The sequence below is a fragment of the Eutrigla gurnardus genome, assembly GCF_963514095.1.
Source record: "Eutrigla gurnardus genome assembly, chromosome: 2".
Taxonomy (NCBI): domain Eukaryota; kingdom Metazoa; phylum Chordata; class Actinopteri; order Perciformes; family Triglidae; genus Eutrigla; species Eutrigla gurnardus.
In genome coordinates, this window is record NC_139916.1 from 31,788,510 (window position 1) to 31,813,408 (window position 24,899).

Genomic DNA, 24,899 nt, shown 5'->3' on the forward strand with positions numbered 1-24,899 from the left:
TCTATCACAGGGCCGACATGTAGAGACAGACAGGTAACCAGTCTATCACAGGGAGACATGTAGAGACAGACAGGTAACCAGTCTATCACAGGGCTGACATGTAGAGACAGACAGGTAACCAGTCTATCACAGGGCCGACATGTAGAGACAGACAGGTAACCAGTCTATTACAGGGCCGACATGAAGAGACAGACAGGTCACCAGTCTATCACAGGGCTGACATGTAGAGACAGACAGGTAACCAGTCTATCACAGGGCCGACATGTAGAGACAGACAGGTAACCAGTCTATCACAGGGCCGACATGTAGAGACAGACAGGTAACCAGTCTATCACAGGGCTGACATGTAGAGACAGACAGGTAACCAGTCTATCACAGGGCTGACATATAGAGACAGACAGGTAACCAGTCTATCACAGGGCTGACATATAGAGACAGACAGGTATAATGTGGTTTGGCTAGGTCAGCTGGGTAGCTAGCTCTATTTAACGCTACACTGGTTCCAGAAGATGAGCAGCAGGCTGGTAAAGTGGCTAGCGATCCTAGCGAAATAGCTAACTGTCTTCCTGGTGAGCTGTTGTGTGTTGTCATCATAACAATGAAGAACAATCTCCATTTTCTTTTGGACTGGTACTGACCACATGTCAGTTGTACTCCTTTTCTATGTCTGTGGTCTGCACTGAGCTCACATGTGGAATATACTCAGCGTCCAAAGGAAGTCGTCAGTATGCAGCAGATTGACCCCCTTGTATAATAGAATCTGTTTCATCATTGGATCGTTATATCTGGTGCATTTAATTATGTGTAAGCAGGATTTGAGTGTAGCTGGTTAGGGGGGGAGCTCATTTTAATAGCGTAATATTCTCTTGGGGAGTTTCATTCATACCAATGCTTCATCTTTTATAAACAGGTCAAATGCATGGAGTTGTAATCTGCTTGCTGAAAAGTACAATATGTCCCCTGGAGATGCGATGGCGTTGTATCGAGCAGCATTTTTTGTTATAAAAGATCATTGATTTTTTTTTTCTATGAGCAAAAAAAGCTTGAGGGAAAAAAGTCACCCTATTTTTCTCTCTCCCTTTATGAGGCGTTTTCCTTTAATGTGGTACATGGGAACACACACTGCTGCAGTCTGACCAGGAGCCCCTGGACTGCACAGGCTGGGATGGGAGCAATAACCCACAACCTGTGCACCGCACCGGGATGCTGCTCCGCCCAACGAGCCTCTGTGGTGGTGTTAGAGGGACAGCAGTTTAATATGTCTGATGAAAGAAAATACAAGCTGGGCCCTGTGTGTGTGTGTGTGTGTGTGTGTGTGTGTATGTGTGTGTGCTAGTGCTGGGTATAGTGCCTCAATATATCTTTACTACTGACTGAAGAGGGTCCATAACAGTCGGCATTAAAAAGAAAAGTTCAGGTACTGAAAGTTGGCACTGAATGCTTGGGAACAAATCCTGCTCATCTCATCATTTAAATACAGTGTTTCCTCCACGGTGTGCTGCATTCACTGACACAAACTGCTTGTTTCTGCTGAAAACATCAAACACTGTTGCATGAAAGAGATTTAACTTGTCGAAGATGCGCCTGCACACTTAAACGTGGTTATTTAGCTCCTAATGGTGATCAAACATGGGCATATCTACCGTAAGATATGCCCATGAGAAAGAAAATCGTCATTTCATGCTTGAAAATCTATATCCGAATCTTAAGTCCAGTTCAGAAATCAATTCGACCGTTTGGGTTTAATCTACACCCTGAAATACTTTCTGGCGGTCCAATCAAACGTGGCTTTCCGATATACGAGTGTTTGGAACACACATTGCTGCAAACCTCGAACCGCCACTGTATGGCATTTTAGCATGAGCATGGGACATGGGACAAAATCTATACATTTTATGGGTGCATTAACAAGAAGCAACCCAAATATTACAAAATGTCATTTATGGCATAAGCTATCTTCCCTCCTCTTCTTCACATTAAAATTGCCCAGCCCCTCCCTGCTGAGAGGACCTATTCAGACAAACCTGCATGCAATCAACCTGAGGAAGCTGGTGAACAGCTAATCCAACCCTACAATCACATGCAGAAGTAAAACCCAAAAACTATAAACCCATAAATAACTATAGAACTGTATAATTTATACAAATCAATTAATCATTTATCAAAATAACCGAAAGCCTTACACTAAACCCAAGGATTAAACAGACACCAAACCCCTGATAATGCTGGGAACAGGACCAGGTGAAAAGGGGGAAAAGCAGCCTTTTCACATTTCCTCCTCCCTCGGAAGCTCGCCATCAGGATGGCGAGACAGAAAGTCTGCCACCACGTTGGAGCTCCCAGGCCGATAACGAACACTGAACCTATAAGGTTGCATCTCCAGTACCCATCTGGAGATCCGGTTGTTTGAGTCTCTCATCTTGTAAAGCCATTGCAGACCCTGGTGATCTGTTTCAAGGATAAAGTGTCTGCCTAGCAGATAATATTTGAAAGTTTCCAAGGCCCACTTTATCGCCAGACACTCCAGTTCAATGGCTGAGTACCTGGTCTCTCGTGGCCATAGTTTTCGGCTGACATACGCCACTGGCTTCTGGTCCACCCCTTCACCCTGGAGCACGACCGCCCCGAGGCCCACCCCAGAGGCATCTGTCTGGACGACAAAAGACTGGCTGAAGTCTGGGCTCTGCAACACTGGATCATGGCAGAGAGCCCCCTTCAGGTCAAGGAAGGCTTGTTCATGCTTGTCTTCCCACGGCAGTTGATTAGGGCTGGCCTTCCGGGTCAGGTCAGTCAAAGGGGCCGCCCGGGTGGCGAAGTGGGGAACAAACCGTCGGTACCACCCGGCCAAGCCAAGAAAGGACCTGAGCTCTTTCTTGGTACGGGGGACAGCCCCTGACTGCCTGCACCTTGTCTTGTTGGGGCCGTATCACTCCACGGCCCAGCACATAGCCCAGATACTTGGCTTCCTGTTGGGCCAGGGAACACTTTTTGGCCTGAACAGTCAAACCGGCCCGCTTAAGCCTCTGTAGAATCTCTCTCAGTTGATGCATATGGTCCTCCCAGGTGGAACTGAAGATGACGATGTCATCCAGGTAGGCAGCTGCGAAGGACTCTGTCCCCTCCAGGACCCGGTCCATGAGCCGCTGGAAAGTTGCTGGTGCACCCTGCAGTCCAAATGGCATGACAGTAAACTGAAACAGGCCCTGAGGAGTTCTAAAGGCTGTGTACTGCCGTGCTTCCTGAGCAAGGGGCACCTGCCAATACCCTTTGCATAAGTCCAGAGTGCTGATATATTGGGCCTGGCCAACACGCTCTATGAGGTCATCCAGCCTGGGAGTGGGATAAGCATCAAACTTGGACTGAGAGTTAAGTTTACGAAAGTCAATACAAAATCTTATAGTCCCATCTTTCTTAAGCACAAGCACAACAGGGCTGCTCCACTCACCGTGTGACCTTTCGACGACCCCCAGTGACATCATCACCTCCAGTTCGCTCTTTAGGGCTGGCAGCATCCGCTCCAGGACCCGATACATACAGCGGTGTGTTAACATATGAACAAAGTGCTGTAAATCCACACAGTTGTGCAGGTTGTGGTTAAAGTCAGGAGTGTGGAGAGTTTTGAAAACTGTGTTCAAGCAATGAAAAGGAGCTAGCGTTTGGTCCACATGAACTGCTGCTGTGGAGACTGGAGTTAGTAGTTAGTTTTACAGAAGTAGCTGCAGTTGTGCCCGCTGTGGTTTAGCAATCGGAAAAAACTGTGATGCTGGAGTGCCTTAAACTTGTATTCTCTCTTGGCCATCAGGGGGCGACTCTTCTCTGATTGTATAGAATAATCATCTCAGTAAACATGAGTTTATGGTCTCTGTCTCTAGTTTCAAGTAATTTCCAAGTCATTTAATAAATCATGGTTCATTTAGAGTCAAACAGACCAGAAAGCAGGGGATGCTTTAGGGGGCGGGGCTACCTGCTGATTGACAGGTCGCTACCATGCTAACAATACAGTTAGCTACTAAGATGACTGAACACAAGCTGTAATGTGACCATGAATTATGAAGCTAACTTTGTTAGCAGCTTCACACCAGAATCCAGATGGATCCAGATCCAGTAAGTTTGCTGCTCTGCTGCTTGAAAAGGCTGAAAACGACATACCCAAAGTAAAATGGTTACTGTTTTTGAACCCCTATGACTACAGGCACAAAGCTGAGCATTCCTGAAAGATAAACCTTTGAATTTTCTTCTGCAAGTGTCAGATTTACTCTAAGTGTTACTGACACTGAGTTACTGCAGCTCAAACATAGTGGAAATTGCCATTTTTTTGCCTCGCCTAAATTATTTTTCTTTTTGAATGAAACAAGTTAGCTGTGGCTGTTATATATAGGCCTAAAAGTTGAATGAAGCCACAGCCACAAGCCTGACCAAAAACTGGTAGAAAGTAGATAAAAAGACACCCAAAAATGAGCTTTGCAAGTGCAGTGTTGTAGGGCAATGTCAGACGGAGCTGCATCTGGAACAAGTGTTCCAGATGAGATTATGGGTATTTTTAGGTATATAATTCTACTTTTTTTTGTTTATTTCACCAGTTCTACAACTACTACTAATAAAACCAACATTTTTTTTTTACATAACAGCCTTCTGTAATGAGACGCTGCATAACTATCATATCTGCAGGTCACAGTCTGACCTTTCTGAGCTGCTGCACTCTCAGCCTCAAGCCCCCTCTCCCCATGTAACATACCGCTGGAATCGTAAGCTCATTGGCTATAAGACCTGTCAGTCAAAAATGTACTCCTCTGCCTATTGGCTCTCTGCCTGGGGATTCTCGTGGTTGGTCAGCCGAGAGCCAGTGAAGCACTGGCTCTCTTGATGGACAGATTTTTCAGCCAATTCGGATCGCAGAATCGTGGAAGGGGGCTTGTTTTGTCGCCAAGAAGCTAGCGAATGCGGAAATCGAAGTTGTGTTGTTCGCCCATCATCGAAGAGCGATAACTAGCTATAAACAATATTTTGTTCAGAAACTCACAATGTCAACATATGTCGTGTTATGGATGACTACCGGAGTTAGCGTGCTCGTGGGACTAAACGAAGTGGCTACTTTTGTTCTTTGGACTCTTACCGTTCTCTGTATATAAGGATTAGCATGCTATATGTTGTTTTTGGACATCCAGACAGCTCGAAAGGTAGGGAACGCTGGTCTTGTTTCTGTGCACTCCTTGCACACATGCTGTGTTTGTTTTTGATGTGTTTTCCGTGAGCCTAAAACGGCTTACTTTGTTTGATTTGCGAGACTCGTAGCTTTCAAATGATGTGTAATATGACGCAGACGCATTTAAAATAATATGCGATTAAACGGAATGAAGCGAAAACTAGTGCAAAACGGCCCGCATGAGGGCCGCTGCTGTAACGAGAGGTCCACCCGTCGCTCCTCCACAGTCCAAACATGGTCACTTCCTTCACTGGTGGCAGAAAAACCAAGATGGTGACGGCCAATATGCCGAACTCGAGGCTACAAAACCATAGTCCACTAACCAACGGGTGACATCACCATGACTACGTACTAGTTTCGTACAGTCTGTCTTGCAAACAGTCACGTCAACTGTTCTGGAGCTTTCCACACAGTGGACTAGATTGTGGTCTTTGTTGTCATTAGTATTTGGACATTAAGTGGGATTCTTGTCTCCTCTGAAAGTCTCTCTGCTTGGGTTCATCACAGTGACATTCAAGGTGTTTCATTGTTCCTTATAGGACAGCTTGTAATGTCTCTTCCATCCTCTTAATACTATTTCTCAAACTGTCTTGTCCTTATCATGAGCATGCTTTCATCTTCAGACAATGTAGATCTGGTAGTTATAATGCTCAAACCTTCCTGCCATAACAGCCGCTCTGCCTTCCTCCACTTCTTAGCTTTTCGCAGCTTAGAAGATAGTGAGACTGACAGCAATGCTCCCCTCTGTACTTCTTCTCTTTGTTTTAGCACATATCTGTGAAAGAGCGTCAGCTAAGCTCCTTTAATGTTAATATTTATACATATGTACAGTAGAGCATTGTCTTCTTCCGTGGTGGAAATGTTCCACATGACACCGTCACAGCTCCCCTCCCCCTCAGCCCAACACTAGGCCTCTGTTCATCTCTCCTCCTCCACCGCTTACTGGTTGCCATGCAGCGGGTGTCTTATCAGTGACCCGGTAACTGTTGCTAGGAGAGGACTGTCATTTTATCGTTTCTGCTTAATTCTCCTATTTGCTTTTATCCTCCTCTTCCTCCTCCCCCCAGCCTCATCTGTCATCCCTCTCCTTCCTCATCAATGTCCTTCACCTCTGTTTTAAATCTCTTTTCTCTGTGTCTGACTGAAACGTTGTTATTCTAGTGGTAGAGGCCCCATATCCATGTCGCCTCCTGGTTTTGGAACCAGAAATGACAACAAGTACAACTGCATGCAGAATACACCTAAAATGAAAACATACTGTGAGAACGCTGTCATAGGACAGGGCGATATGGACCAAATCTTGATATCATTTCATATCTCAATATAGAATGATAGAGTAGTTTTCTGGTTATTTAAAAAAAAAATCCTATATATAAGCATAACCACATCGACTGCATCCTGAATGATCAACCAAACACAAAAACAAATTTGAGATGAGAAACTGTTTCGGAATCATACTGTATCCAGCCTGCTCTCCTAAACATGACGTTCCCACACAACTCGACTGCATTGTAAATAGGGGTGGGACGATACGGGTAACTCACGATTTGATACTGTGACGATATTTGGCCCACGATAACGATAATATCACGATACACGATATCTGCGATATTCGATATATTGCAAGAACTTTCATCAACGATATATCACGATATGTGACTGAAAAAGAAAAAATATGCATAAAAAATTAATTCCAAAACTTCGTACAATGTACAAATGACAACACTGTCCAGCTGGACACATTAAAGTGCATGAACATTAATAACATGTCTTATGTAAACCAGGACAGTGCTTTCTGATACTGAAAAGTCAGTAGCAACTTGTTTTATGTAAACTTGGGCCCGTTTTAGTTTAACAATAGCTAAACAAGATAAGAATAACATCAGAATTAAATGAAATATTGGGCACATTTCAGTATGCAACCAATTATGTGCAGAGTTATGTTCACCCATCCAGTACCTGGGAAGTCGGGCCTCATGCCCTCAGAGCTGGGTGAAAACCGGTTGGAGCTCACAGCAACACCGGGGAGCACACAGCTCCGCGGATCCGTCCGGCGGACGGTAAACACGCGCCACCCGGAATCCTGCCCGTAAATAGGCAATCGAGCCGCTTGATCATTTTGGACTATTCGCGTCATTCGCGTCATTCGCGCATGACGCTCATTTTTGAACCGGTGCTGCTCTAGCGGGGGAAACGAGGGCAGCGCCGGCGGGTCACGTCGGCGGACCCTCCTCCTCCGCCTCGGGGTACCCGATGCCAGAGTCCGTGAGTCCGTGAGCCTCTAAACTCTAGCGCGCCGCTCGGAATCCTGCCCGTAAATAGGCAATCAGACCGGGCAGCGGGCGGCCCCCGCGGATCCGCTCCGGAGAACCGTAAACTCAGACGCACCGACGGGAGTCCAAAAAAACCCGTAGACCCAAAATATCGATATTTGCCGTCAGTGTATCGATTTATTTATTGCGACAGAGAGCACAACAATATATTGCAATATCGATTTTTTTTCCCACCCCTAATTGTAAAATACCTTTCCACCAACATATTTCTTAGTGAATTACATTTGCTCCTTACATATCACAAATGAGTTCAAAACCAGTCCTAGAAGTCCATGTAGGGAGGAGGTCTATGTGGTGAACTCATGTGAGTTAGAACAGTGTTTGTGTTGCCTATGTTCTTCTGTAGTCTTGTTTTGTTGGTTAACCACACAGTTTAAACTGTGACTGTTTCCCTGGAAACATAACGAGTGCACTTTAGTTGTATGAGAATGTCATACCATAAGAGACAGGGTTGCTTTATCCTCCTCCCATGGCTGTGTCGGTGTGGGTCATATGTGATCAGGCAGAAATGGATTCTCACTACATGGCACATGCTACAAACTTACATGTTTACAAAAATAACATACAATTTTCAAAAGCCCATTTTTTTCAGATGTCATAAGACATTAGAAAAGTGATGAAGAAGGAGATGGTCGGACTGATTGAAGGACGGTCAGGTGAGGGGAGGGGGGAGGAGGGGTGGGTGGGGGTAGACTGAAGTCAGGAGCAAAAGACAAAATGATGAAAAGCCACTGAGTGAAAGACAAGAAAGAGAAAAAGGGAAGGGAAAAAAGATGTGTTTGGCGAGGATGAAGGGGGTTAAGGCGAGGGCCGTGCATAATTACATTTTCTGTTCTGAGCAGTATTGGGAATCAATAATGTAATTCATAGAAAAGCCATGGAGCTGCCTCTCATTGGCATTCATGGACATGAGCCACGCGTACATCCCAAAGAATTACAAGGAGAAGAAGAACAGAGAGACAGAGGCCTTCACATCTCTCCCACAATGCCTTTCAAAATGAGCCTCCATTACAACATGATTGACGTTTTGCCATGTGGAGACAGCCTGGTCTGTCCCGACTGACACCGAGATATCTCTCTCACACACACACACACACACACACACACACACGCACACACACACACACACACACACACAGCCCTGTGGTCCCATAATGACAGCTGGTCATTGTGGGGTCAGATGTGAAATGGCAGTTCCTCCAACAGATGCTGCCACCATGTATTATTTATAGTGGTACACAATGAAAAAAACATAGTATAAAACATGGACGTCTGCTCAGTGACGTCACCAAAGGGAAACTCAAAGCTAACGGTAACGCTGTGGTTACTCCCGGTGCTAACACAAATAAAATGTCAGAAAAAAGCACAGATTTTATTCAATCACTTCACTACATATAATTCAAACAGACTCCTATACATATATATTTATATATTTTACAACTGGTCCGGTCTAAGACCGTTTCACAGCAGCCATTTTAACATGTCATTGCAGGGTACACACTGGTTTAATTAAGGGCATCAAATATGGCCATGTTCCATGTTGGTGGTCTAGGGTCCTGGAATTGTGCATTCTGGCTCAATGACACACTAAATAGAATGGGACAATATTTAATGTGATCAATTCCACCTGCTATGTTTACCTGCTATGACAGATCATAATGGCTGCTGTGAAACCTGCAGACTGCTGCTGCTAAACAGGCTGCGTTGTAATCGCTTGGGGCAACTCCTCACCGTCAATGTGCGTCCACTAAAAGTGTTAGAAAGATTGTTAATATTAGCATCTGGCAACATTATAGGAAGAACCCTACAGACAACAAACACTGTTGTGCTCTCGTCTGTTTTTTTTTGTGTCGAACCAAGTCTGCCTCTGACAAGTCTGCTACTGAAATCTCAAGTTCCCTCCACAAAGTCAGCTACATATTCCGCCATGACATTAAAAACCTTTGTGATAGCACTGAGCGACACTTCCTTAATTTGAGACTGGAGGGATTGTTACTCGTCTTCCCCTCAGTTCAATTCAATTCAATTTTATTAATAGTGTCATATCACAACAGAAGTCATCTCAGGACACTTAACACATTGAGCAGGACTAGAATACGCTCATGATTTTCAGAGTCAATACAATTTCAAAGTCCCAACATCACCCAGGGCCAAGCGTTACAGCGACAGTGGCAAGAAAAAACTGCCTTAATAGGCTTTTAGGCAGAAATCTGGAGCAGACCAGGAGCTTGGGTTCCAACTGCATTTGGCGTTGGTAGTAGTATAGTAGTAGTAGCATTAAAAGTAGTAGTAATATCAACAGTTGTAGTAGTATTAACAGTAGTGGTGACATTAACAGAAGATATAGTATCAGTAACAGTAGTAGTGTCAACAGTAGTAGTAGTATTACCAGTAGAAGTAGTATAACAGAAGCAATAGTATCAACAGTAGTAGTCCAGGGCAGCAGGCACAGCCACGCCGAGATGGATCCATCCCAACCATGTCGCCGTAGACCAAAAAGTAGTAGTCGTTGAGCAGTCACACAGCAGCAGGTGGAGCTACTATATGGTGTTTCCAGCATCGCACCAGTTAGCAGTCTGCATCGGTCAGGACCACAGCAGACTCTGCTGGACCAGAAAGCATAGCCAGACTCCCAGGAGTAATCCAGGGAGTAGTCAAGTTAGTTACAGTAGAGATGCCGATTTTTGTAAATTACTTTAATCAATAGTCAGCCGCATTAAAAATACTGGCAGTAAGAGTCAAACAAGACCACAGCATCGGTGCAGTCCGGATCAGGTTCCACCACGGTGCAGGAAGACCTGCTAGGCGAGAAAGCACAGGGACTCCGGGGGAACATACAGAGAGAGAGCGAGAGAGAGAGAGGCTCAGTGTGTCACTATAAATAAATCCCCCAGCAGTCTAGGCCTCTAGCAGCTTAACTAAGAGCTGGTTCAAGGCAAACCTGAGCCAGCCCTAGCTATAAGCGGTGTCAAAGAGAACAGTTTTAAGTCTACTCTTAAATGTGGGAACAGTGTCTGCCTCCAGAACCAGAACCGGAAGAGGAGCTTGATGGCTGAAAGCTCTGGCCTCTGTTCTAATTTTGGAGACTCCAGAAACTACAAGTAACCCTTTATTCTGAGAGCGTAGTGCTCTAGCAGGACAGTAGGGTTTAATGAGCTCTTTAAGATATGATGGTGCCTGACCATTAAGAGCCTTGTAAGTGAGGAGAAGGATTTTAAATTCTATTCTGGATTTTACTGGGAGCCAGTGCAGAGAAGCTAATACAGGAGAAATGCGATCCCCTCTTCAAGTTTTAGTCTGAACACACACTGCAGCATTCTGGACCAGCTGGAGAGATTTAAGAGATTTATTAGAACAGCCTGATAATAAAGAATTACAATAGTCCAGCCTTGAGGTAACAAATGCATGGACAAGTTTTTCTGCATCTTTTTGAGACAGCATTGGCCTAATTTTAGTAATGTTACGCAGGTGAAAGTAGGCTGTCCTTGTCGTTTGTATATGAGGCAATGGCAATCCCATCAGTAGTAGCTACACAGAAAGCGAGCTTCAGAGGAGTTCAGGCCTACGTACAATAATTTATGTTTATCTGAGTTTAACACCGGAGATTAACTAGATGACTGGTTGGTCTTCAGGCTTGATTGATAGATATAATTGAGTATCATCGGCATAACAATCAATGTTCTTCTCAACGTAGACAGCCAGATTTTTCCCGGATTTCCTCTGTGTTCTTATTGCAAGAAAATCTAATTAAATACAGCTTAAAATCATGTGGAATAGCTTGATTAGACTTGTCAAATAATTCCCCAAACATCCTCACTTGAAGTGAAAAGAAAAATCTGTATTCCTACTGGCTTGTAAGAAACACTATAAACGGAATGTAAAAGGCCACCTTTTACATTACATTTTTTACATTCAGCGAATTTAAAAGGGATTTAAAAGCATGTTCAGTCATTTCCTTTTGGCCATGTTGTTGTGCGGTGAAAGATCTTTAAAAGGCAGAATCGTAGAGCACAGTGGAGCCATTAGGAGTGATGCTGTCAGAAACTCTGTCCTCCACTCTAAAGAAGCCAAGCGTTCCATCTCTGCCTTTTCTTTAACAGCGATAACGAAGTTCTCTCAGCCTGACAGGAGGTCATTTACAGCTTCACACATGAAACCAGCAGAGAGCTTCTTGATTTTTTTACATTTGAACATTCTAGTCCCGAATGAAACACAGGCAAAATAATATTCTACGAAACGCTGCTGTGCTGTGATACGAGTGTGAGAAGGGATTTGATTGTTTTTTAAATGGTTTGTACCTCAAGACATTTACAAGTCGCTGACTGCACTGTGTACCTGCTGGTTTGAAGCTGATTGTTTGCAATGAGCAGCTTTTATTTTATATTTATTTGTGACTTGATGAAGTATAATCAGTTACAGCTTCTATCACGTTACTGAAATCACCATCTGCCCAGGGCAGAAAGACACCTATATTCTACCTGCTCATCTCAAGCATTTGCAGAAATAATAATAATACTAACAATAACAGATATTCTTTCAAAGATATTGTGCAAAGATAAGTGCTTAACAAAACAGCAAAACAAAAATAACACAAAACCACAATGAACAACAATAATAGTGCAATACTAACTCAATACAACAAAACATGCATGATAGCATAAAATGTATTGAATGTATCTATTTATTAGGGTTGTCAAGGGATTAATTACATACTCTGTGATTAATTAATCTAAATTACTTGCATATGTACATGATGTGAAAGAATTTCAAATATTTAAATTCAAATTAATTTTGGGGGTTGAATCAATGAATAATTGACATTTTAAACTTTAAAGTTCAATGTCTCATATCTCAGAAAATGCTTTACGTTAATATAAGCCAATGATGCACCAGGTCAAGATGTTAATAATTTGAATGTGCTAATTGTTCTGTGATTAATACATCGAAATTACCAGCCCTAGTATTTATAAATATGTTTATAGAATGTAGGATGACGAAAATGTTCTGAATGAATATTAAGTAATTATATCAATATTGAACACAGTCAGGTTAACTTGCTGGGACCAGGGTCCAACCATTCTGTTGGGGCCCTTATTTCTCAACATTGACACCTTCCAACCCTCTCCCTCGTCATTGGTCTAAGAATTCCCAGCTCACCAGCAGACTCATTGTAGACCAGTAAACAACCTCTTTTCTTAATGGACAAGGTCTGAAGAAACATTTTCCACAAGATGGGACCAAACCAGAAATCAAATGCTGGACCTGCCTTTCTTTATATGGTTCTTGAGTGGTACAGAATCCCATACAAATTTGAAATCAATCAAATTACAAAAAAAGATTTAAGCGGTAAACCTGGGCCAGTTGGGGCATCGAGGGGTCTCGGGGTCTTGGGATCCAGCTGATAATCCAGGTTTACTTTAAACCTCAGCAACTGTTTTTGGCTTCATTCCAAATGGACAATAGGAATTGAAATGCCCCACTTGCAAATTGAATGTTCACGTTGATACATAATGTAAAGACATCAAGAAAACACCATAGCATGTATCATATGATCAGTGTAACTCCCCAGAGAACATTCCAAATTAGACTGTCTGAAAGAACAGAGCAGCCAGTGCCGCTAATTTTTTGCTCTGTATTATCTAATATTTGTGTCTTTCAGATGCTGTTAAATCCTTTTGAGTACTGAGTCCTTAAAAGGATGTGACTAGCCTGGTTTGTTAACTTCCACAGCGTAGTTATTCTTTGTTGGTGACCTTTGTTCCTACAGTGAAAGTTATTATGAGGCAGCTTGCGTGGTAAGGCAGCTAAGGACACAGTTGGCTGTCATCCTGCCCAGTAGGGGTCCAGGCAGCGCCGCTGCAGTGCTGCTGTTTATGCTAACCCGCCTGTCCACGTCTCATCCTCCCCTGCAGCGCTGACAGGAAGCCAAGCCGAGTCCCAAGCCCCTATCCAGGGCCTTCGCCTAGCCACAGCTGAGGGGACACGACTCCGAAGAGCCGCCACCGAGGAGACCTACTGGGCCTACTCAGGTGTGTGACTCTGTGTGTGTGTGTGTGTGTGTGTGTGTGTGTGTGTTGTCTCTGTGAGAACCAGTCTGAGTCTTGTGGTGTTGGCCGCCATGGAAAATGTGGAAAGGCTTAAACTTTTACTGGTAAAAAGCTGGACAATGACAAGAAACGTTAGCAGAAATTACTTTTTTTTCATATTTGTGTTTTGCCAAGAAAGCTGTCAGAAACACTGACACAGCAAGCAGCTAAAGGACACTATTTAACGTAGTTGTCGTATTTTCAATAGAAAACGCTCGGTAGGTATGAACTTTCACTGTGTTCTTGAGAACACTGAAGATTCTGGATCAAATGTTCTTATGTCTTAAATATGGGATGACTCCAGTATGTAGATTCAAAACCAACATTAAAGTGAAGTTTATTGAAACACGATACATGCACGATACATTGAAGAGACGTAATGTTGTAATGACATGATAATTAAAGGAGCTTGGTCACCATGGCACAGTCATGTGGTAACATAAGTAAGTCATATTTATTAGCCACAAAGCACTGAATTCATTGTAAAATAGCTGTCTATGTTCTGTCTCCCACCCTTCAAGCGATACGTCGCTTTAGTTGCAACAGATGGCTTCTGAAAATTGGCAACTAAAGTGGAAAGAAGAATCCAGATATCCATAAAATATGATTACTCTGTCAAAGGGTTAGATTCTTGTAAATTCTTAAATGATGGCCTTGATTTGCCCCCAATGTTGTCGATTTTAAACAAAGATTTTTGCTGTTCATGGAAACTCGACACTTAAACAAATTAGTATAAAAGAGTCACGTCACCATCAATAAAGGAACAAAATATGACATTCAGAGCATTAATGGCCCCTCTAAGTTAAACACTGTTTGCTTTGAAAGCACCTCCGGCTCAGAGGTCAGCATGTTGAGAGCCATCAGGACACAAATTAAATGCTCCCAATCTTTCACCTTTAATACATGGTAAATCAAAAAATAATTAAATAATTTAAAAATAATTAAACTTAACTGAATAGTTATTTTACTATTAAAGCTCTAGTCTGCGATTTTTCACTTGAGCCAAACTTTAGCCAATAGTAGCCATCCGGTCCGCATGGCTACTATTGGCTAAATGTTCCGATCCAATCCTCTCTCACTCTCCTGCTCCTGCTCACGTCTCGTCCCGACTCACTTCTGCGTTTTAAACTACGAGCGGACAAGACGCTTATTGCCCTGAGCAGTTCAGGTACGGAGCAGGGCTCTCACGTGAGTTCAGAGTGAGATTCTGGCTGAGGCTGTGGCTTCAGCGGGGAGGGGGTTGTGGCGAGCGATCGCCGAGCAGTTTGGGATCGGGAACGTACTGCAGTCGGGGTGAGAGAGAAATCCGACCGGCACCCGCTGGATTTACACCGATAATGTTTCATCATTCGTGGCCGTAATAAACACTATTACTGCTTTGTACATGTTGTGGAAGTCCCAGACACTAAACAGCGTCCTTCCTGAGTTCATGAGCGGAGGCAATGTTCCCATTCATTGTCTATGTAAGAAGCCGTGTAATGCTGTCGCCGAGCGGCGAGTTTCAAGAGACGCCGCCTCCTCCCGCAAGCTCTCGAAAATCTTTTAAACTGACCGTTGTCGATCTAAAATAAAGACAGATTCAGCAACTGCATAGCTTATTTCTCTCCTAAAATGTTTTCAGAAACACGTTTCGGGAACTATTTTCGTAAAATAAGAGGGAGGTGGGAGGCTGGGAGGGGAGAACGATACCAGCTCGGAGGAGCACAGAGGGGAGGGGAGGGGTGTGTGTGGGGGGGGGGATGCTTTTTTCAAACCTTTCAAATCGTAGAATACAGCTTTAACATTATGATTAATAAAGTTGAATAATTATTGGTAATGTTTAAATATGTTATTTTATCATTAGTTTGTGTAATATGAATTTGTTTATATCGTATCACAGCTGTCAAGAGACAATTACAATCTGATTAATAATTGATTTTGTAGCAGCCAGGCTGAAAATGACTGCTAATGACCTAACAGGAAGTGGAATGAAGATGGGGGGAAGGGAGGTGATTAGAGGAACACCTGGGAGATGCAGGACAGTCAGTCAAACAAAGAGAGTGGAAGAGGACACAGAGAGGAGAGAGAGAGAGAAAGGATCATCTTCCTTGGTGTCTTGCTGCAATAACTTGAGTGGAGATATAATTAAGAGAAGATGGGATCTATTGGAGTTTCGTGGCTCAGCATCCAATAAGGCCAAGAAGGAGATGATCTGGCCTGGAACGGGCTTTGGGGTTTGGGTTCGGCCTACAGCACCGCCTTGACCTGGTTGGTTCCGGTCGTGGTCATCTCACTCGGGATTTGGACCTAATAGAGCTAAGTCATAGCAGTCTCTAGGCTCCCCTTGTACTGTGGCCTTCCACTCATACAAAACTTGACACATACACCCTCTCACACACACACACACACCTACACATGCACACTGATGAACTGAACTGAACTCTACTGCCCCTCTTCTGAAGGACAATACAAACTATTACACTGACCCAGCGTCTCCCCATACACACACACACACCCTCACACCTCTGCTGTGCAGTACTATTTGATGATTTACCTTGGACATTTTACTTTACTTTATTTTGATTGAATTTTGACTGCATTGGGAAAATAATAATGATTTTTTGTTGTGATTGATGCATTGTTATATCATTAACTTCTCCTCTTGAGTTGACTTGATGCTGATTTAAGTTATTTGAAAAAGAGAAGACAACTTGATGATGGTTGATGAATGTTTTTTCTAATTGTTTAATTGTAGCTAGGCGGCAGCTATCCGGGTAATGTTATATTTAATTATGTACTACTTATTGACAGGGTGGATTCTCCCCTGTCTGGCGCCCACTTTAATTTTGAATCTGCGCATGTGAATGTGTAAATAAACCTACGCTACAATTTACAGCGTAGTAATGTGTGAAACAGTATATTGCTTCACACATTATAACTTAGTATTTTAAGTGTTTGTTAATGATAGTGAATGATTTGTAAACATACATAGGTGGGCCAGAATTATTAAGTTCAAACTAACTAAATAATGTTTTAAGCTGGTTACAAAATATTTCATCAACATTCAACAATGCATTTTAATAAGTAGTTGCAATATTCTAACAGCCATCCAACAAATGTTTATAAATGGATCACAAACCAATTATAAAGGATCAACAAAGTTACACATATCTGGTCCATCTATCAATCATAGCATTACTAAACTTTATTAATAATAATTTAATATAATACCATATTTGTTAGCTTAACATTACTACTTACTCAAGGTGAATGAACCATCTGATGACAAGAGATGGGAGAAATACTCAGTTCTATGATTCATTACGATGCTTTGTTTAACGATCCTGCATCGAGTCTGTTGTCCTTTTAACATCTTTGGCACATTTTATATAAGTAATGTAGAACATCAACTGTATCCTACAAATAGGAATTTGTTTGAAAGATTTCAAGAAAAAATCTCATTATATTTACATCCAAAATAGAGATGCATGGATATGGAGCTAGAACAGTCTCATAATTCATAAATGCACACAGAAATTCATAAATGCACAAAAAAGATTTACAAATGTATTTGGGGATTTGTATATACATGTGACTCAAAACACAAATACATTTTCAATGCACACACAAATGTTTCATTTCATATGTAAGTAAAAAATATTCACATATAAAAAACAAGATTCATAAACATATTTCCAATGCACACACAAATCTAAAAAAAAATCACAAATACATGAATGTTAAAGTATTTGCAATCTTCATCAAATACGCATTTGGGGCTTGTTACATTCATATATGAACTGTTGGACCTGTATTTACAAAGTGCTTTTAATTTGTAAACCTCCCTGCATTTGTGTGTGAAACTTTTGAGACTCCCCTGACGTGACTCTGATTCACAAATGCGTTTTTTCTAAGAGGAGGTTGTCTGTAGCCAATCAGATGTCTCCCTCCTTTACAGCCAATCACGTGAGTGCATTGCGTTGGAGGGATATGGGTGCTAGAGCCAGAATCGACCTTATTTCTGGAGATAATTTCCCTTCTTCCTGTGCTCCCTGTCTTTATGCTGTATATGCTGTATGTACAGTTATATAAATATCTATTTTTCTTTTATAAAGAAGCATTTTATGGAAGTAATTTATTCCCTCATTCTGGGGAAGATGAACCGGTGCGGGCGGAGTTGTGTTTTAGACTTTTGGGGGAGACACTCACGTGATTGGCTGTAAAGGAGGGAGACATCTGATTGGCTACAGACAACCTCCTCTTAGAAAAAACGCATTTGTGGATCAGAGTCACGTCAGGGGAGTCTCAAAAGTTTCACACACAAATGCAGGGAGGTTTACAAATTAAAAGCACTTTGTAAATACAGGTCCAACAGTTCATATATGAATGTAACAAGCCCCAAATGCGTATTTGATGAAGATTGCAAATACTTTAACATTCATGTATTTGTGATTTTTTTTTAGATTTGTGTGTGCATTGGAAATATGTTTATGAATCTTGTTTTTTATATGTGAATATTTTTTACTTACATATGAAATAAAACATATTTGTGTGTGCATTGAAAATGTATTTGTGTTTTGAGTCACATGTATATACAAATCCCCAAATACATTTGTAAATCTTTTTTGTGCATTTATGAATTTCTGTGTGCATTTATGAATTATGAGACTGTTCTAGCTCCATACATGGATGCATTGTTTCATAATCGAATCGAATGGTGAGTTGACCGACGATTCCCACCACTACTCTTCACTATTATGAAGTTTCACCAGTTCCTCTTTTGAACACAAACCCGGTTCCAGTCAGTCAGGTCAGTTGCTTCTACTTCAGATTCTTTCTGACCTGCTACTCTCACTGAAACCTTCCTGCAGCTCCAACGCTCATAATCACCGTTCCTTGGAGACTTTTAATGTGAAACAGCTGCAGGAAGTGTAGTTTATTGATAGTAGCTTACTGTGACAGCACATGAAAGAACAGAAACATAGAAATAATTGAAAGAAACGAGTGACTAGCCTTTATTTCATTGTGGCAGCCATGCCCTTGGCTATTATGGAGGACTCAGAACCATTATCGAGTTCTGCCTTTAATTTTAATACATAGAGCAGTTTAAAGCCTCCTTCACAGGCTTCACAGGTTGTTTGATTCAGAGCAGTCTGTATGGGAGCGTGTGTCATGCGACATGTTTTCCTTTCTCTTTCTTCTCTCTTTTTGTTTTTCTTCCTCTCTTCTGCACTCCCCCCCCCCACCATGCTCCTCTGGCCCGGAGGCATCTCCAGGCCCTTTTTTATATACCAGAGCTTCAGAAGTGAAAAAAGACACTTCCGCTGTCCCTTTAGAGCCTTTCGTTTTTCAGAGGGGCAGCATTAATCTTTCACCATGAGAGCGACGTGAGCCCCGGGCCACAAATGATCTTTTAGTTTATTTATTTCAATATTTCCGCCGCTCGTCTAACCCTAATTGGTGGCCTGTCGTGCCTGCGAGAGCCCAGGAGCTTGTGGGTAAAATGCGAGCTGGTGACAGTTTCTCTAAGTGTTCCCGCCGCTGATGCTAAGATCCACCGATGCTCTCCTGTCCTCCCGCACATATTTGATCACAGCTCTTACATAAGATGCTGATGTAATGGCGGGTAGGATCCAGGCAACACAGCAACACAATACAGACAGCAGGCTGACATACTGCTGGATATTATATTTCTGTGTCACCGTAAGATCACAAGTTAACAGAGAATGCTGTTTTACTGTTGGCCAGTATTTCATAAGGGTAGCACCAGACTGTTCTCATCACTGTCATTGTGGAGACTGTGGACGAAAACAGGAAAGTTTGACTACAGAATCTTCAGTTCAACACAAACTTTTTCTTGTATCGCGTGAACAAGTGATTAAAGAAGACACAAACATATTGAAGGAGTCAATAAAGTTAGACCAGAAAACAATCAACAAAAAAAAAAGGAAAAAGGAAACAATCAATGGGACAAAAGCCAACTATAAATGTACATACATATAATCATATACAGTATTGTATATTGTTGTATGTTTCTGAATTTAATAATTAATAGTAGTAAATACATTTAATAGAATACATTAAAATAATAACAATAATAATACTTCTACTACTACTACATGTTTAGTGACATGAGAAGCGTTACTAAGGAGTGACGTTACTAAGGAGTGACGTTACTTACAAGTGAGGTTACTAACATAAGGAGTGACGTTACTAAGGAGTGGTGATACTAACGAATCACGTTACTAAGGAGTGATTTTTACTAAGGATTGACTTTATTGAGGCATGAGGTTACCAAGGAGTGGCATTACTTACAAGTGGTCTTACTAAGGAGTGACGTTACTTACCAGTAGCGTTACTAAGGAGTGGTGTTACTAACAAGTGGTGTTACTAACAAGTGACGTTGCTTACGAGTGACGTTACTAAGGAGTGACATTACTAAGGAGTGACGTTACTAACACGTGACGTTAATTACGAGCGAGGTTACTAACAAGTGGCGTTGCTAACAAGTCTCGTTACTAACGTGCTGCGTTACTAAGGAGTGACGTTACCAAGGAGTGACGTTACTTACGAGTGCCGTTACTAAGGAGTGACATTACTGAGGAGTGGCGTTACTAAGAAGTGACGTTACTAAGGAGTGGCGTTACTAAGGAGTGACGTTACTAAGGAGTGGCATTACTAAGGAGTGACGTTACTTACGAGTGGCGTTACTAAGGAGTGACGTTACTAAGGAGTGGTGTTACTAAGGAGCGGCATTACTAATTACTAAAGCCTTGGTTATGCTTCCGCGTAGTGATCACGCAATGGCCACGCAGTTGCTTGGTGAACGTGATGGTTCTGCGTTGGGTTTATGTGTCGAAATGCAATTCAATGCCACACCCGTAGAGGGCGCTATGTTTTTTGTAAAGACTGACCGACCGACGGAGACTCTTGACGTATATCGTCGTTGGCCTCATTATGGCCTATTTGTATACCTTCCGGCTTTAAACATCCACAATTTTTCAGTGTTTTATTTCTTTGTGCAAAAGCGACAAGGTGCAAATAATAAAAGTATTAAAAGTTTAAATGGCGGTGTTTATGAGTGGAAACCGGAAAAGCGGTCTCCAGCGGATGTAGTTAGCGGACCAATCACAGGGGTGCACATCAGGCCCTTGCGGTGGGTCCGCAAGGACGTAAAGGGTCCGTAAGCCCTTTTGCGTTGTGTCAACGCGGAAGCATAACTTGGGCTTAAGGAGTGGGGTTACTAAGGAGTGAAGTTACTAATGAGTGGTGTTACTAAGGAGCAGCGTTACTAAGGAGTGGCATTACTAAGGAGTGGGGTTACTAAGGAGTGGGGTTACTAAGGAGTGAAGTTACTAACGAGTGGTGTTACTAAGGAGCGGCGTTACTAAGGAGTGGCATTACTAAGGAGTGGGGTTACTAAGGAGTGAAGTTACTAACGAGTGGTGTTACTAAGCAGCGGCGTTACTAAGGAGTGGCATTACTAAGGAGTGGGGTTAGTAAGGAGTGAAGTTACTAACGAGTGGTGTTACTAAGGAGCGGCGTCACTAAGGAGTGGCATTACTAAGGAGTGGGGTTACTAAGGAGTGACGTTACTTACGAGTAGTGCTACTAAGGAGTGACATAACTAACGAGTGGTGTTACTAACGAATGGAGTTACTAACAAATGACGTTGCTTACGAGTGGTGTTACTAACGAGTGATATTATAACAAGTGATGTTACTAACGAGTGATGTTACTAAAGAGTGCAGTCCTTATGAGCGACGCTACTAAGGAGTGACGTTACTAACACGTGATGTTAGTTACGAGGGAGGTTACTAACAAGTGGCATTACTAACGAGTGGCGTTACTAACAAGTGGTGTTACTAACGTGTTGCGTTACTAACGTGTTAAGTTACTAACATGTTATGTTACTAACGAGTGGCGTTACTAACGAGTGGTGTTACTAACGTGTTGCATTACTTATGTGTTGCGTTACTAACATGTTATGTTACTAACATGTTATGTTACTAATGAGTGGCGTTACTGAGGAGTGGCATTAATAACAAGTGGCGAAGGAAGAAGGAAGTTCAACCTGAAGTTTACAGTGGAAACAGTTGGTGGGAGGTGAAGCAAGGTGACAGAGTTATATGAAAAGACCTTCCATCACTGCACTCCCTCCACACTTCTATTCTAGATGATGTTGAGTGATATCATCTTCTCACACGCAATTAGCTCATTCTAATCACGTCCTCCAGAGGTCTGACAAACTCTAATCAGGACCTCAGTGGTCCATGGCTGCTCTGCCTGATCAGAATGGGAGATTAAAACATGGAACAATGCTGACAAATCAAGAGTTATCCGAGGACATCCCAGTACATCCACAATAAGAGAAGAAGGCCTGTGTTTTACATTTGTGTGCCTTAGTTCTTTTGTTTTTCAGGAAATTACTATATGACAATGTAATTATAACTTTATCCTCCACTCCTCACCTTATAATAGAGTTTTTGTGTGTGTATTTTTTTATGTAGTAATAATGGGACGATAAACTGAATTTTGTTATCTAACCCTGTAGAACCATAACAATAAATTGCACCTTGATCATGAACCTTAGTATTGCATATCCAGTAGGCTCTTTTAAAGAATGTTCATCATATCCTTCAATGAAAACGTTTTTTCCTTTCTTTCATTGAATGGGATGCATAACTCTGTCCAAAACGTGTAAAAACCATGATTATTTCCTAAAATGTTGAATTATTCAGTTTGGAAGAGGCCTAAAATACTCCTATAACCACAGTGTTACATGTATTACAGTGAAATAACAAAGCACCAATTCTAATCAGGACACTAGGTGGGGTTCTACATAGACTTGATTGCAGAGCAAATACTAAATAGTGAATTGTTTGTGTTTAAAAGATGTATCATCTGTGGTTTGGCTTCTGCAATATTCAGCTTTCTCATACAGAAATTGTTATTAATGACAATCTATTGGTGCAATCAAGTGACATTATAATCAGATGAATCAAAGTGATAGTTGTGAATATAACTTTAATGATATTAACTGGAATTAATTCTGAAGATGAGTCTCAAAGTTTAACGGCACACATTAACCTCATAGTCGCTTTTCCTTAAGGTGTGCAGTGTAAACCATATAATACATGGAACAACCTTAACTATGATATATGTTGCCCATTCCGCATAATTACACTGCTGTATAGTTGTTAGATTAGCAACGAGCCAACTGTAACACTCAGTGGTCAAATTGATTGGCTCTTCCTCCCTGGCTGCTGGACAATTGAAATACCAGAATGGCAGTCCCTTTTTATTCATTTTCCATTTAATATGATACACATGTTGGTATGAAAAACATGCCCCTGGTCTTACAATATTCAAATACGCACACACACTTGACTGGAAATTAATTTTCAGTCCTGCACAATGTCAAGGTTGGCCGTTGACGGCGAGAGGGGAATCTAATTTGCGTGCTCCTTGTCGAGCCGTTTTACCATTCATGACCAGCCACCGCCAGAGAGCTCAGGCCTTCATGCAGCAGCCTTGAAGTGGGCAAATTAAGATGGAGATTGATGATATGTTGTACAGTTATTTTACTCGTGAGGGAAAGCTGCTCAGTTTTATTAGTTGTCTGATTTTTTATGTGAGAAAATTAAAATGTCTACGTAACAAAGCATTTAGGTTCACAAATAGGAAAAGAAAAGAGTCTGTTCAATACGAACATGTTTGAAAACATTGTATCATCAGGCTAAATATTACATTAAAGTGTCAAAATATGATTTCATTTACATCTTGCATTGTGTCTTCACTAAGACTCAGACTTTTTAAAGTGGACCAACAGAAAAGAGACTCTTTTTGTCTTCACTGAATATGGGCTGATAATGATCAGGGGTTGATCAGACGAGACATCACTGATGGTTCTGCTAGAGACCTGAGATTCGACAGCATAGGGCAAATTGAAGCCGGAGCTCATGGTGTTCACAATGAACAGGTTAAGAGAACTGCAATGAGGAACCCAACTCAGACCATCTCCTCAAGAGGTCTGAGTATGGTTTGGATCAGAGGGTCTTTTAGGGACCCAAAGCTAAACGTATTATTGAAGAAGATATGTGTGGATTTACTGTTAATTTACGATTAGATGCCCAAATATCAACAGTGAATGTAATGACTAACAAGTAGTCTGTGTATCAAAGGCTGACATACTGTATCTTCTTCCTCTGAGCCACATAGCTCCATTAAAATCCTATCAATTTGCCTTATTGTGGCACTGAGTGGCATATTTGGGGACGCTGCGGCTCAGGAGGAGGAGCGTGTCGTTCGTATATAACAAAGTTTGATCCCACGCTCCTCCTCCTCTTGAGCAAGCCCAGGCCTCCCAGTGTCTGGCCATTGGTGTATGAATGTATATGAATGGATTTTGATCTTAATCCCACAAACCAACCATCCCGCTGCCCCAAATCCTCAGGAGAACACTGAATGTAAATGTGCATCCATTCGTGAGCTTCTTTTAAATGCTTATGTGATGTGATGGGCTTTCAGGCTGAGCGCCACAGAAAGGGAAGGGGATTAATACAAAATAATACATTGATGGTTTTAGTGCCATTTTCATATTCCATAAATTCTCCAGTAATAACTCAAAAGCTGGACTGTACTATTAACATCCCTCTTATAGTCAAACCTCTCCACTGTTCTTACCACCTTTTTTTTTACAGCAAGTGGAAGGACTGCTGCTGATACCTGAAACACGCTTTGCTATGCCACATTTTCCCTTCTACTGATGCCTGACTTTGTTGTTTTATCTGAGATCTGACAGCTGTTTAAATATAATCTGAGTTGTCACGTGTTGTTTTAACCTTTTTAGTTTTAAAATTGTTTGTTTTTAACTGCTTGAAACTCCAGCAAAAGAGAAATGATTTTCTTCTTGAGGGTTCAACAAATTCAGCCTTGCAAAGAAAGTTCAGCGGCTAAATAATTAAGTGGATTTGTTTCATTGGGATGCTTTATGCATTTCAGGAAGATTCCAGTTTAAGGAGTAAAATATGTTTCAGTCCAGCCTGGTTTCACTACCTGGGTGTCAATTACTGACGCTTGGTCAGTGACCCTTGACAACTTTCAACCCTGGCTCCACCCAGAAATAGTCATCAATGCAAGCTATTGGTTTCATGTTCAGGGACATAATTGTTCATTTTGTTGTGTTTCTCATCACTTAAAATAGGCCAATGGACAGATTATCTGGATCCTTTTTATGTTGGACACTCAAGTTAAACACATCCATTTGACAAATATTGAGAATGGTGGGGGGGGGGG

At 41.9% G+C, this 24,899-nt stretch overlaps 1 protein-coding gene across 2 annotated transcripts in view; it reads left to right on the top strand.

Annotated features, from left to right (window-relative positions):
• Positions 1–24,899, top strand: part of LOC311023448 (receptor-type tyrosine-protein phosphatase gamma-like) — a 605,663-nt gene that overhangs the window by 73,796 nt on the left and 506,968 nt on the right. For both annotated transcript variants that reach the window (XM_084025284.1, XM_084025285.1), the window contains exon 2: positions 13,449–13,565. In XM_084025284.1, coding sequence (XP_083881410.1) covers positions 13,449–13,565 — 117 coding nt within the window. The remainder of the gene's footprint in view (positions 1–13,448; positions 13,566–24,899) is intronic.